Below are 13667 nucleotides of genomic sequence, written 5' to 3' on the forward strand. Positions count from 1 at the left end.
ATTTAAGATAAAAGGTCTTAGATTTTGGCGCGAAATTCACTCATCTATTTGGTTAAATAGTGTTTTGGAATTTTAGCTTATGTCAGTTCGTGGTGTAAACCCTCAATTTATTGTCCAACTCTAATTGTTAACAGCAAATCATAATTCTAATTCTTCACATTGGTTTATAACTGGTATTTGGTACTAGTTAGTAGGAGAACATTCTCAAGGTCATTTTAACGCCACTCGAATGTCGTCCATAAATTATCATCTCCCCACGTTTTCTTTTAAAATCTAATTGGAATATAAACCCATAGCTTTTATTCGTAGAGTTTGGTATAGATATTTGGATCAAACGATGACGTATATAATGATACTCTACTCAATTATGTGGTATAATTCAATACTGAATATATTAATTGGATGCCTCATTCAGAGCTTCGTACGTACGGACATCAGTTCAACTTGCCATACCACATCAGCACAGTGGTACAACTGTCGATTCAAATCCCATAATGGTAGAGATAATAAAAGTATAAGCAGTAATCTGGAAGATTAAGGTTTGAAGATGTTATTCAAGGAGTATAATACAGTGAAATAAATTTGGAATGAGTAAACAAAGGGACAGGAAGAATTCAGATGATTAGAATTTGGGAGAACACAAAGAGTGAATGCACCTGCACCATTGCAAACGATTTTGATCCATATCATTCAAGGTCTCTAACCATCGATTGCTATCATCTCGCGGTCCCCAACCAGGTAGTCTACACCTACTAACATGGCTCGGTCCACTTGTCAGTGACTTCATGGACTTGTGCCATGTTTTTTGGTTTTGACACCCCTAGACATTGAATACCTAATCAGCAAATCATCAAAATAATAAACATAAATAAACCCTAAATATTAAATATATGCTTACAATGATGACAGTATATGTTTAAATCCCTCCCCCCATATGAATAATGAGAAATAATATAAACTTACCAGATATTTCGACTGGTTTAGTTCTTTCACCATAGACACATTCAATTTTTTGTCCATCTAAGTTTAAATTAACATGATCTGTTTGTGCTAATGATGAATAAATTCTATGTTCAATTTTTAGATTATTTTCAATATTTGTAGTTGTTCCACGCCAACCATGAAATTCACTTGAAGGTCTAGCTTCAAATACACAATAAATCTAACAATAATGAAAAAGAAACACACACACACACAATTCAAATGAACTATGTCTGTAGAAGAAAAGACAAAACAATGAGATTATTCTTTATATAAAATCTCTTCTTCTCATACGTATTACTTCTAAATGAATAATGAACTAATAACCGATAAAGGTACGAGAAGAGAACTTATGGTCATTAAACATTCAATCCGTGAAGCTCACAAATGCTCTGGTATGGCCGAGAGTGAGGAGAGTCAGCTCTCCCTCTCCAAATGCTCTCACATGACCCTGTGTATACAAACACTGACAGAGAAGTCCTACTCACTGCCGTATCTCAACCAGCGTGTTGTTTACGGAATTGAGGGGATGAAAAGCGAATGTCCAGCGATTTAACGAGGTTGGTGGATATGAAGTATCCATCTAGGGGAGTTGTAAATCCCTGATTCCAAACCAATGGTGCACATGGGCTCCAGTATTGTGATGGAACAAGTGGCGTATGAATCAATCGTTGGTCATCGACTACCATGGGACTGCATCTCCTCACGTTGCTCCATTACCTTGTGGTTCAGGCGTTTAGGGTGTGGCCATCTAAGAAAACCACTCGCTTCGGTTTAGGCACCCATGCATTATCCCAACCCTCACACAAATTGAATGATTTATGTGGTGCATATCTATTTGGTGCCTTCTTGTACCATTGTTTATATGTTTAAATAAATAAATAAATATCCTATCTGTGAAAGTCACTGACACAAATACAGATTGCGTTGCTGTTTGCATCTAAGAAGAATCTTTGTTAGTTAATCATCGGGAATATCAAGAAAATATATTATGATCAATCCACATACTAACAAGTATATTGTCATTTCATATATATAGAGTTGTGATTTCTGCCTAATAGATTAATAATACAGACTACTTATAGACTTACACGTAATTGTTCACCTTCAGGAATCATTATTTTTGCGCTTCCATCAAGTTCTGGAACAACATAAGTATCAGGTGAATATATATACAACCGGGTAAATGGATCCTCCGGTACTAAAGAATATAGTGATAAAAAAATGAGATGATCTTAAGATGCTTAAATAGTGATTCTTATAAATATACAACATACTTTATTAATTGCCTACCCTATATGTGGATAATTCAGAAGCTTTATATATAGAATTTCAATTATACTTTTATGGTTCTTATGAGTTATTGTCATGTTTTATACGTACTGTATTCCGTAGTACGAGTATTCAAGAATGCAGTCTCACATAAAATATTGATCCGTTGTCAAGATTATTAATGGGCGAGACTCTAATCTAGGGACGAGCCAATCAGAGTAATTTCAAGGTCACGGAGCCAAGTTCAACACGCGATGCAAACATACGATCGGTTCACAGCGGATTTTAGAGAGGAGCAGATTAACGAGAGGTTACAACAGATGGGACGGTGAGACTCTAATTTAGGGACAAGCCAATCAGAAGCGTTTGAACAATTTCAATTATTAGCCAGTCAGAAGACAGTATAAAACAAAAATATATTATAAGAAAGTAATGAATTACAGTGGATATTCTTCTTTTACATGATTAAAAAACTTGTTAAGGTTTGATAAAGGCTCAGAAGTTCTGAATTCATAATGCATACGGTATAGAAACTCGTCCATAGGGTCAGGATTTAGGGTTTAGGTTAGGGTTGTAGCCTCTCAATAAAAACCTCTTCTCTAAAATCCGTTGTAAACCGATCGCATGTTAGCACTCTAAACCCCAACCCTAACCCCTAACCCTAACCCTAAACTCTAACCCTAAACCCTAACCCTAAACCCTGACCCTATGGACGAGTTTCTATACCGTATGCATTATGAATTCAGAACCTCTTAACCTTTATCAAACCTTAACAAGTTTTTTAATCATGTAAAAGAAGAATATCCACTGTAATTCATTACTTATAATATATTTTCACTTTATACTAACTGTCTTCTGATTGGCTAATAATTGTCAAGGTCATTTAAGATTCGTTCAAAGATCATCCCTAAATTAGAGTCTCGCCTATTAATGTAAGTAATAACTCCCGGGTTTTTTGTAGATATTACTAAGAACTCACTAAAGAGTTATTGATAAATCTGCTGAGTAAATACTTGAATCTGTTTCCTAAGTTCCTCTAATAACCCCAGATTAATTCTACATGGCAAGTGGAACATGAGAGATAAGGCATGTCATATTGGAAAGAACGCTTTACTCGAAGGATAGTTTATGCATAAAAACAAAATTAAGGTATTTATAGCATTTCAGATGGCCTTTTGGCCTCTAGAAGGTTCTGGAACCGTCTTAAAGATAGTAGTTGGATAGATAATTGTCTAATCAGAAATAAGACACGTGACTCTTCACTTTCTAAATAATTCTGAGACACTTCTATTCAATGCTAATTGGATATAAACTGTTTCCCAGTGTTATAAGGGCCCTTTTAGGCTTTTTTTTCGGGGCATTTTTTTATTCATCCCAATAACTGTGATCATAGACTGTAACAAATCAAATCGAGTTTTAACATCGGAAGATGAGCAAAACAACAAAAATTTTTTAAGTTACTTCTAAGCAAACAGGGTGAGACTATAATTAATGGACGACCTTTGAGTGACATCAAAGTCAACTTGCGAGTGTCTACCTACTTAATAGGGTTAAATGAAGGTTATAAAGTAGTTTGAGGAATAAAAATAATGATTTACAGTTGATGGCAAAGGTTAGGATTTAGATTTATAGTTTTCATTACGAACTGACATCAGCTAAAATGTCAAGACGCTATTTGGACGAATGGGTGAATGAATTTCGCACCAAAATCCAAGACATGTTGTCTTCAATCTAATTGGTTCATCCGTAGATTCTAGTCTTGCTGAAATCAGTTTTTATTGAATCACTATAGAAAGTAATACTTTCTTGGTATATACATTTGGCTTAAATTGATTCAAAGAAATATCTTCAAAACTTACATTGAATAGGTACTTTATCACTTGGTAATTTGATAGTTTTTGATCCATTTGTTTCAGTATTATTTACAAAACATGTAAAATAACCATCATCATTAAATGGATCAAATTCACCAATACGTCTCCAATCCATTTCTAATCGACGTATAGGAGGTATATCACCTTTTCTAATAATAAGTTTTTGTTCACTTGAAGTAATTGCATGCTTTTAAAAAACAATCAAACAATGCATAATTGATTATATAAACACTTTAAAAGTATGGTTATAGAGCTTTTTTAATAACAAACAAGACTTATGTTCTAGTGAGAAGCAGTGACCAATGGAGTTCAACTGGGTCTGTTGTGAGATAGTAACTCACTGAAGACAATGGTGGACAGTGGCTCAATTTCATGGATGAGTTGAAGTTAGACATTAACACCGTTGTACGACGACCGGCTCAATGGTCTAAAGGATAAGCGTTTGCACACGAGACCGATAGGTTTAAGGTTCGAATCTCTTTCGTTACGAGATCGTGGATGCTCAATGCTGAGGAGTTCTATAGTAGGACGAAACGACTGTCCAGTGCTTTCGGGTTTTCCATGGTGATCTAACTTCAATAGACTCATGATTTCAACTATTAAAGTTACTTATATTACTGCCAAATTATGAGTGATATGTACATTCAAAGGTATTTGTAAAATGTTAATCCAACAAATTACATCATGTATTCTATTTGTTGCCTTTATTAACTTGTTTCTTTACAGATGTTGAAAAACTATTCATCTAGTCTGTGAATTACTTTCATTGGTGAATACAATCAAAGTGATGAATATAAGTCTGATATATGATTATTAGATAACTTGATTTCAAATACCCATTCTTTTTTGCTTGTGAGATATTTCCACTGTCATATATGTTTTGTTAATATGCAAGGTTTAAAGGATCCAAATTCATTTATCTTGAAAATAGTGATCTTTATCATTGTGGTAATGTCAAAATACACTTGATATTGTTTGCTTGTATCTTCCAATTGTTGTTATGGACTCCAACTGATCAGTCTCATGTTGATATATGTGCATCTTGTGCAGAATGCCTTGATATTGCTTTAAATCACAAGCTTTATAAGCAAAGATAAACTGTGGTTAGCAATGGAATCCATGACGCTCTTTTCGTGTCTCGAATAGGACGTAATGCGAGTCCTGGATTCCACTGCTAGGCACTATCCATCTTTGCTTATAATGTCAAAATACATTTGATTTTAACTATAAGGCTGGTGTTTTAATCTTCTCGATATGATGAAATCAAAAACAGAACATTTTGACAAAATTATAGTGAAGCTAAATAGCTAATGTCCTAGTCATTTGAATGTAATTTACCTGGGTATCTTCCAATTTACATCATCATTTTCAGTTATATATCTGTCGACTCCCAATAATGCAGTGAATATACTAAATTCTGTCTGAGTCTGAAATATAACCATTATTGATTCATTTTTGTGTTGGTTGCTTGAATATTCTCACTGAAGTATATGACTGAAAATGATCAGTCTTTTATTGGCATGTGTGCATCCTGTGCGGATCACCTCAATATTGTCTTAAGTCACAAACAACATAATCAGGGATGCATAGTGGCTAGCAATGGGATTAAGGACGCGCTCCACTTCGCCCTAACTAAGACTCTTTAGTTAGATGAAATTACATCCTAGAGACAACGATCACTCCGGGACTCGAACCCGATACCTTTCGCTTCAAACATCCTTACGTTAACAACTTAGCTACTGAGTCCAGATAGCCGTTAGCTCCATGTTATCTTTTAGAATAACAATAAAAGATGCACAACCCAATCTTTCCAGCTCAAAGATAACAACAACTCCAGCATTGTGAGATATCATATGTCCCACTTCATACATTTTCCAGGTGACAATAGAGTTTATGGAAGATATTGTGTTGATCATATATATGTGGATCGATAGATAGATAGATTGATAGATAATTCAAAACGTAAACATCTAAAAAGGAACTTGGTAGCTTACAGATATCATTTCTTGACTCATTGATGATGAACTAAGATTCACTGATGAATCATATTCCGGATTCAAATCCATACAAACCAATCTTGTTGGAAATGTTGAATCTGGATTATCATAAATTGGTTTAAGAATAATTCTTGGATCCGGTGATGCTGAATTCCGTGAACGAAAAAAAATAAACAATAAATTAAAAAAATCAAAAATACATGACATTTTTGGTGACATTAAAGCTAAATATTACATCAAAATGTTTTATTATATAGAGTCATTACGGAGGTTACTTAGGAAAAAACTCCCATTAGATGTACAAAGTGGTAACTTTGGTATATGAATGTGAAACATCAACGCAAATAACTCCTGTTTTTAAGTAGATCAAAAGTTATAATGAGGTCTGTCGATACTGAAAGGAACTAGTCCGTGTCGGGTAGAGACAGTTATTTACCTCAGTACGACATGGAAGATGGTCGTGCAATTTCGTGGATTGGTCGATGCTAGACACTAACACCATTGGATGCCGGCTCAGTGATTCAGTAGGTTCATTAGGTGTGGGATCGTGGATGCGCACTGCTGAGGAGTCCCACAATAGGACGAAACGGCCGTTCAATGCTTCCAGGTTTCCAACGGTGGTCTAACATCAATCGGTTCATCATCTCAATCAGATAGTGAAAGGATAATACATAATCAGAACAAATGAAAGAACTGAACTTATTTTGTCTGCTGTCCATTCCATTAACTGATCCATTGTATAAACAGTAGCTAACTGAGTACGATTGAGTTAAAGTTAACAATTTGAGTTCTGAGAAACTTCAACAAAACCTATGAAAATCAACGCGTTGAATCTAATTTTAGTCAATTTACATCATCTTTGATATGGAGTCATTCAGATCCGCTTATATAGTCTATGTTCGTGTATTCACTTAACAAGCAGTATACATTCATTAGTAATGAGGGTTTTAACGGTTTAATGAAGACTGTAAATGTTTGGTTATCTTTAGTTTTAGTCCATCAGAAGTCAGATAATTTAACAAGTTATATCCCGAAATCCGACATTAAGTGTAGTATTGCTATGTTAGTGAATATATTGCGATCATCCGTGATGATTGGCCAGATATCCGGCATTAGAATGATCTTCATCAACAGTTTTGGATCCAATAATATAATCATTAACCAAATCGTATTACACCGATAAATTTAACCAATCAAGTTTAAGTTAGTGAAAGATTTTGGTCACTACTATGCGCTTACTCAGCCATAGTGTTATACATTCATTCATTACTGTAAGTCGAGTATAAGCTGATATATTGTTCAGTTAACAGTTATATAATATACCCTTGTGGGTCAGGGTAATTTTACATTGGTTTTCAGGAGAACCAGACACCATCCGAACTTTCTGTGGCGCAACCACACAGGTACCAAGCACCCTGGTGGACCAATTGTTCAGTTAAGGAAACTAATAAATAATAATATGAACTGTAGATAATGAGTCCATGAAACTCCTATTATCTATTACCAATTACATAATCATACTACCCTTATGAACGTAGAAATATGGCGCCTCTATTTATGCCAAAAATATTTAGCACAGTTACTATGGTAACAAGAATTTTAAGATGAATTTAAATGAATAATTCCATGTAAATAGTGATGACACTGGTTGAAGTTAAAAATTTCTTTCCTGGTATGATTCTAACCAAGATAACTACTTTGAAAATCATCGAAGTATACTCTTAATGAATACTTAGATGTAGTTAAGAATAAGTTGAGTATTTTGATGAAGTTTTGTTCTCTGAGCTGGATGGTTTGGTCGTGGAGCTTTCATCGTTCTTCTGAACGACATCATCAGTACAAACTTCAGATAGAAGTGAAATGTTCGAATTTTTCAGCATGTGGTTCACAGCTTGTTCTGTACACCTCGATGTTGATTGGTTCTTAAGCACCACCTGAGCTACAAATCTTCTCCACCATCTCAATTAGTGGAGTACTTTTTTATGTTTACTTATCATATAGTAAATATCAACTTTGAAAGTATACACAACTATAGGGAAACTACCACTATCCATAAAAGTCAGTGAATACGATCAGTTATAACAGTCAAGATCGTACTTCTAGAGATCAGTTATATAGTATACAACATCAGGATGTCAATTAAACTTCACCATGGATAACCAAACGCGATAATGATCAATTCGGCTTAATCCTGTTCTATTTAAGGCATTATACATCATCTTTGTTCCTAATTTGTTATAGTCATTTAGTTAATATCATCGTTATAACGTACTTATGTTCTTCAAATGTCTAAATAAATTGTTAGTTATATTCTATTGTTATTGGCTAAACTATAATTTATGAACGAACCAATCAAATATAAAATGACAAGTCTTGGAATTTGGCGCGAAATATAGCTGATGTCAGTTCGTGATGAAAACTCTAAATCTAATTCCTAACCTTAACCTCATCAACTATAAATCATAATTCTAATCCCTCGCATTGATTTTATAACCCTCATTTAGTCCTAGTTATTAGGTGAATACTCTCAAGGTCATTTTAGCGTCACTCATACTTACTTACTTACGCCTGTTACTCCTCGTGAAGGAGCATAGGCCGCTCACCAGCATTCTCCATCCAACGCTGTCCTGAGCGATCCTTTCCAGCTCATTCCAATTACTATTCATCCTTTTCATATCTGATCCTATTTCCCAGTGCAATGTGTTCTTTGGCATTCCACTTTTCTGCTTTCCTTCATAATTTCAAGTTAGTATTGCCCCATGATGCAGTTTGATGATTTGCGAAATGTATGTCCTATTCATTTCCATCGTCTTTTCCTAATTTCCTCTTCAGATGGAAGTTGGTTTGTTCTCTCTCACAGAAAGCTGTTGCTGATGGTATCCGGTCAATGGATGTTGAGTATCTTGTGTAGACAACCATTTACCAATACTTGTACCTTCTTGATGGTGGTTGTTGTAGTTCTCGAAGTTTCAGCTTCGTACAGTGTGACTGTATTGACGTTCTTATTGAAGATTCTGAGTTTGATATTGAATAACAGATAGTTTTTTGAGTTCCATATGTTCTTTAATTGTAGGAATGCGGCCCTTGCTTTGCCAATCCATGACTTCATATATGGATCAGATCCTCCTTAGTCATCGATGATGCTCCCCAGGTACATCTTCCAGAGTTTCAACATCAAGAGTGATTGCATTGCTGTTCACTGCTTTGAATTTGAGAACCTGGCTGTCTTTATCGGCATTTGTTTGTGTGTATTGGATAGGAGGGCTAGGTCATCTGCGAAGTCCAAATCGTCTAATTGGTTCTGAGCTGTCCATTGTATTCCATGTTTTCTTTCAGATGTCGAGGTCTTCATAATCCAGTCGACCACCAGAATAAAGAGCAAGGGACAGAGTAGACAGCCTTGTCTGACTCCGGTCCTTACTTGGAATGCATCTGTCAGCTGTCCTCTATGCACGACTTCGCACTGTAATCTATCGTATGAGTTCCGGACAATGTTGACAATCTTCTGAGGAACTCCGTAGTGTCGAAGAAGTTTCCATAACGTTCTCCTATCTACATTGTCAAATGCCTTTTTATAATCAGTGAAGTTGATGTATAGTGATGAGTTCCACTCAACTGATTGTTCGACGATCGTCACTCATAGGTCGTCCATAAATTACAATCTCACCAATGATATTATTAATTTTCAAAGGTGTTTTCAGTATACAATTCACAATATGGAATGAGTAAATATTGATTATGTAACTTACATATATTAAATTTAATTTCACCAGTTAAATTACTCATTGGTATTGGTTTACATTGAAATCGTAAATATAAACCACTTGTTAATGGATAATTAACACGGAAATTTTCATCTGATGTACGAATAACTATATAAGAAGATAAGAAGTAAAGTGTAGGTAATTAATGTAAAAGTACTCAACTATTGAAATTATTACAATCTAAACAACCCGTCCCCAAATCTGTTAATAATTATCATGTGCTCATTAGTGACTGACTTTAAGAGGTATTTTCGGGAGTTCCAATAAAGTTCAAAAGGGTCTGTTATGATATAGTAACTCACTGAAGACAACAATGAATGGCGGTGCAATATCGCGGATTGGTTGAAGTTAAACATTAAAACCGTTTGTTACTGGCTCAATGGTCTATAGTTTACGTCCTGGGTTCGAATCTCATGGGTCGACATCGTGAATGCACACTGTTGAGGAGTCACACACCAGGATAAAACGATCATCCAGTGCTTTTAGGTTTCCTGTGGTGGTGTAGCTGTAGTTGACTCATGAACTCAACTATTAAATTACTATAATATCGACAAAATAAAACCCTTTCTGATAATTAATGTGGAGTTTACAGAGACTTCTATTCAAAGATATAAGAAATCTGTTACTGAAGTAAATAATTCAATGAGAAAATAATATTGAGGGTTATCGAGAGGAAATGCTGATACACTTCAATAAGACATAAATACAATCTTAAATGGATAAGTTCTCTTAACACTCTATGATGTAGTTGTCGAACTATTCGATTCCTACAGAAAATTCAAATCCTGTTGTATATTCAATAAAAAAACAATCGTTATTTATAGTAAACCTACCCTGATCATAATGATCTAATGATCCAGTAATGCGATCTATAATCGCTTTGCTTAAATACAATTCAAACTGTTAACCTGTTACATGGATTATGGATATGCTTTTTTTTACTTTACAAGTCATTAAGTGTAGAACCGACGTTTAGAAAGCTAATGACAACCAGGATAAATAACGTTTACAAATGAATGATCATGAATGTTAGAATTGCCATAAGGTATCTATATCAGTAAGTCACGTTGTCCGATACAATATAATCGTTACAAAGTTTCTATCAATCTTAAATGTTGTTGTTAAGTACTGACTTCAAAATTTTAAAGTGGAAAATAACATACCTTTGTTAGTTATATCAGTGGTTTTGTTTAATTGATAATCAACAATTGTCCAAGTAGGTGTTTCACAATGTTTAGCATCAGGAGTAAAACCTCCAACGATAAAATCCCATGTTGGCGGTTCTTCTTCCTTCTCATCATCGTCATCATCTACTTCGGATTCAATTGGTTCAGCTGCTTCAGCAAGACCTAATTCTGTTTTACTACCACTAGTCATTGGTTGAACACGTATTATTGTTTGAATACGTTTAACTTCAACACCATCTCTATCACGTAAAACAATTCCTTCATAAATTCCTTCATGTTGTTCAGCAGCAGCCCAAATATTCAAATTCGTTTTATCTTGTGATGTACCTTCAGGGTGAGTTGAATCGGAATCCAATATCTTTACTTCATCATCTTTCTTTTCTTTTATTGTTTCAGGAATTGGTCCAATTTTCTTCCAATTAACACTAATATCTTCTTTACCTGGTTTTGTTCTTACTTGCACAATATATGGTTGCATAAATGGAATAGTTATCTCAGTTGGTGGATTAATAATATCATCTGGGGTAACTATAATCAATAAAAATGAGAATTACTTGAGTGGTAATATATTGAATAAAGTCAAAAGCCGGAAATTGGTAATATAAAGAGTAGATTCTGATAGGACCAATCACTATAATACTGACAGCATACTTTATGCCTGATCACATGCACATTTGTAACTGTAGTCTGTTAGTTAACATTATCACTGAGCTTGTAATGTGTTTTGTTTACGTTATATATACATACTTTTTCCAATACTTACTTACTCACTTACGCCTGTTACTCCTAATGTAGCAGAGGCCGTCAACCAGCGTTCTCCAACACACTCTGTCCTGGATCTTCTTTTCTAGTTTCATCCACTTCTTGTTCATTTTTCTCATGTCTATTTCCATTTTTCGGCGTAATGTGTTCTTTGGTCTTCTACTTATCCTTTGGCTTTGAGAATTCCATGTGAGGGCTTGTCTTGTGACGCAGTTGGATGCTTTTTTCCAATACAGTTTATCTTATATATAATTATAAAAGGGCATTGATGTTCGCTAATAGAGAACCTCTACTTTGTTCAGCTAACATATCTCTTCTTTTTAAATCACTTAATATTTCATTCAAATCATTCACTGATCAATGATTACGACTGAAAATCTGGAAGTACTAGATGTCCATTTCATTCTAGTATAGGACTCCTTAACAGTGTAAATCAACAATCTCATACGCGGAACTCGAACTCAGGATCTTTGGTCTCGCGTACGAACGCTTAAATTTTAGACCACTGAGCCAGAAGCCAGCAGTGTCAATGTCTAATTTCAATAGATCCATAATCTTGCACAATACATCATTCATTCTATAAGATGGATAACTATCTCATACCTAGGACGAAACGGCCGTCTAGCGCTTCCAGGTTTTCAATGGTGGTCTAGCTTCAACTGACTCATGATTTCAATCTGTGAAATTTCTAAAATCTCCACAAAACCCATTCTGACAATAATCAACTGCTCACTAGTGACTGACTTCAGGAAAAACTCCTGGAGTTCTAGTGAGAAGCCGTTACCAGTGGAGTTCAACCAGGTCTGTTGTGAGATAGTTACTCACTGAAGACAATGATGTACGGTGGCGCAACTTCGTGGATTGGTTGAAGTTAGACATTAACACCGTTGGATGCCGGCCGGCTCAGTGGTCTAGCGGTTAAGTGCACGCGCGCGAAGCCAGTAGGTCCTGGGTTCGAGCCCCGCGTGGTGCGGGATCGTGGATGCGCACTGCTGAGGAGTCCCATACTAGGACGAAACGGCCGTCCAGTGCTTCCAGGTTTTCAATGGTGGTCTAGCTTCAACTGACTCATGATTTAAATCTGTGAGATATCTCATACCTGATACAACTTAGATTTCACTGATCAAAGCTTCAAGCATTCACAAAATCCTATTACAACGTTCATTTAATGGAACAGAATCGATTTCAGACTTTTTTTCCTCACTTTACTTTTCATAATATTGAATCAAAAGTCTGTTAACTTTTTTTTTATCAGAAGGGGTTTTGTTGAGATTTTAGAAGTTTCACTGATTAAAATCATGACACTATCATGGAAAACCTGGAAGCACTGGATAGTCGTTTCGTCCTACTCTCGGACTCCTCAGTAGTGCGCATCCACGCGGGATACGGGATACTAGTAAGAGTTGTTCCATAGTTTCTTGTTATAGATATTCAAAAATGAAGTTGTAAATATAGAACTTACTTTCATCAGCTTCTGTATCTATAATAACTGGTTTCATCATTCTTGTCCATTGTGGTGTATAAATAGGATCTTTACCTATGAAATAACCTATAATTGAATCATTTCCTAATTTAATTGTTTCATATGGTATTGTTAATTGAACTGTAAATGCTCCACGTGCAGTATCGATAATTTCAGTTTTTCCAGGAATAAGAGTTCCATTAATAGAATACCAAATAGTATGATGAGTATCTAATATTTCAGGCTAAATTTAAAATAACATAACATGATGTTAATGATAATGAATGAAACATTCTGAATGATTTCTAATATTCAATGATAAAATCAATACTGAAATTATGTATTCAAATATGGTTATTAATAAATCA

The 13667-nt window shown here is 35.0% G+C and overlaps 1 protein-coding gene across 1 annotated transcript in view; it reads right to left on the reverse strand.

The window, feature by feature from the left end:
- MS3_00006024 (uncharacterized protein) overlaps nucleotides 1-13667 on the reverse strand; it is a 256723-nt gene that overhangs the window by 164217 nt on the left and 78839 nt on the right. Inside the window, exons 27-33 of the mRNA XM_051214123.1 lie at nucleotides 13300-13543; nucleotides 11052-11603; nucleotides 9874-9996; nucleotides 6122-6270; nucleotides 4113-4314; nucleotides 2073-2182; nucleotides 964-1162 (exon numbers count right to left, since the gene is read on the reverse strand). Of these exons, the coding sequence (XP_051067251.1) occupies nucleotides 964-1162; nucleotides 2073-2182; nucleotides 4113-4314; nucleotides 6122-6270; nucleotides 9874-9996; nucleotides 11052-11603; nucleotides 13300-13543 (1579 nt within the window). The remainder of the gene's footprint in view (nucleotides 1-963; nucleotides 1163-2072; nucleotides 2183-4112; nucleotides 4315-6121; nucleotides 6271-9873; nucleotides 9997-11051; nucleotides 11604-13299; nucleotides 13544-13667) is intronic.

Source organism: Schistosoma haematobium, chromosome 2 (genome assembly GCF_000699445.3).
Source record: "Schistosoma haematobium chromosome 2, whole genome shotgun sequence".
Taxonomy (NCBI): Eukaryota; Metazoa; Platyhelminthes; class Trematoda; order Strigeidida; family Schistosomatidae; genus Schistosoma; species Schistosoma haematobium.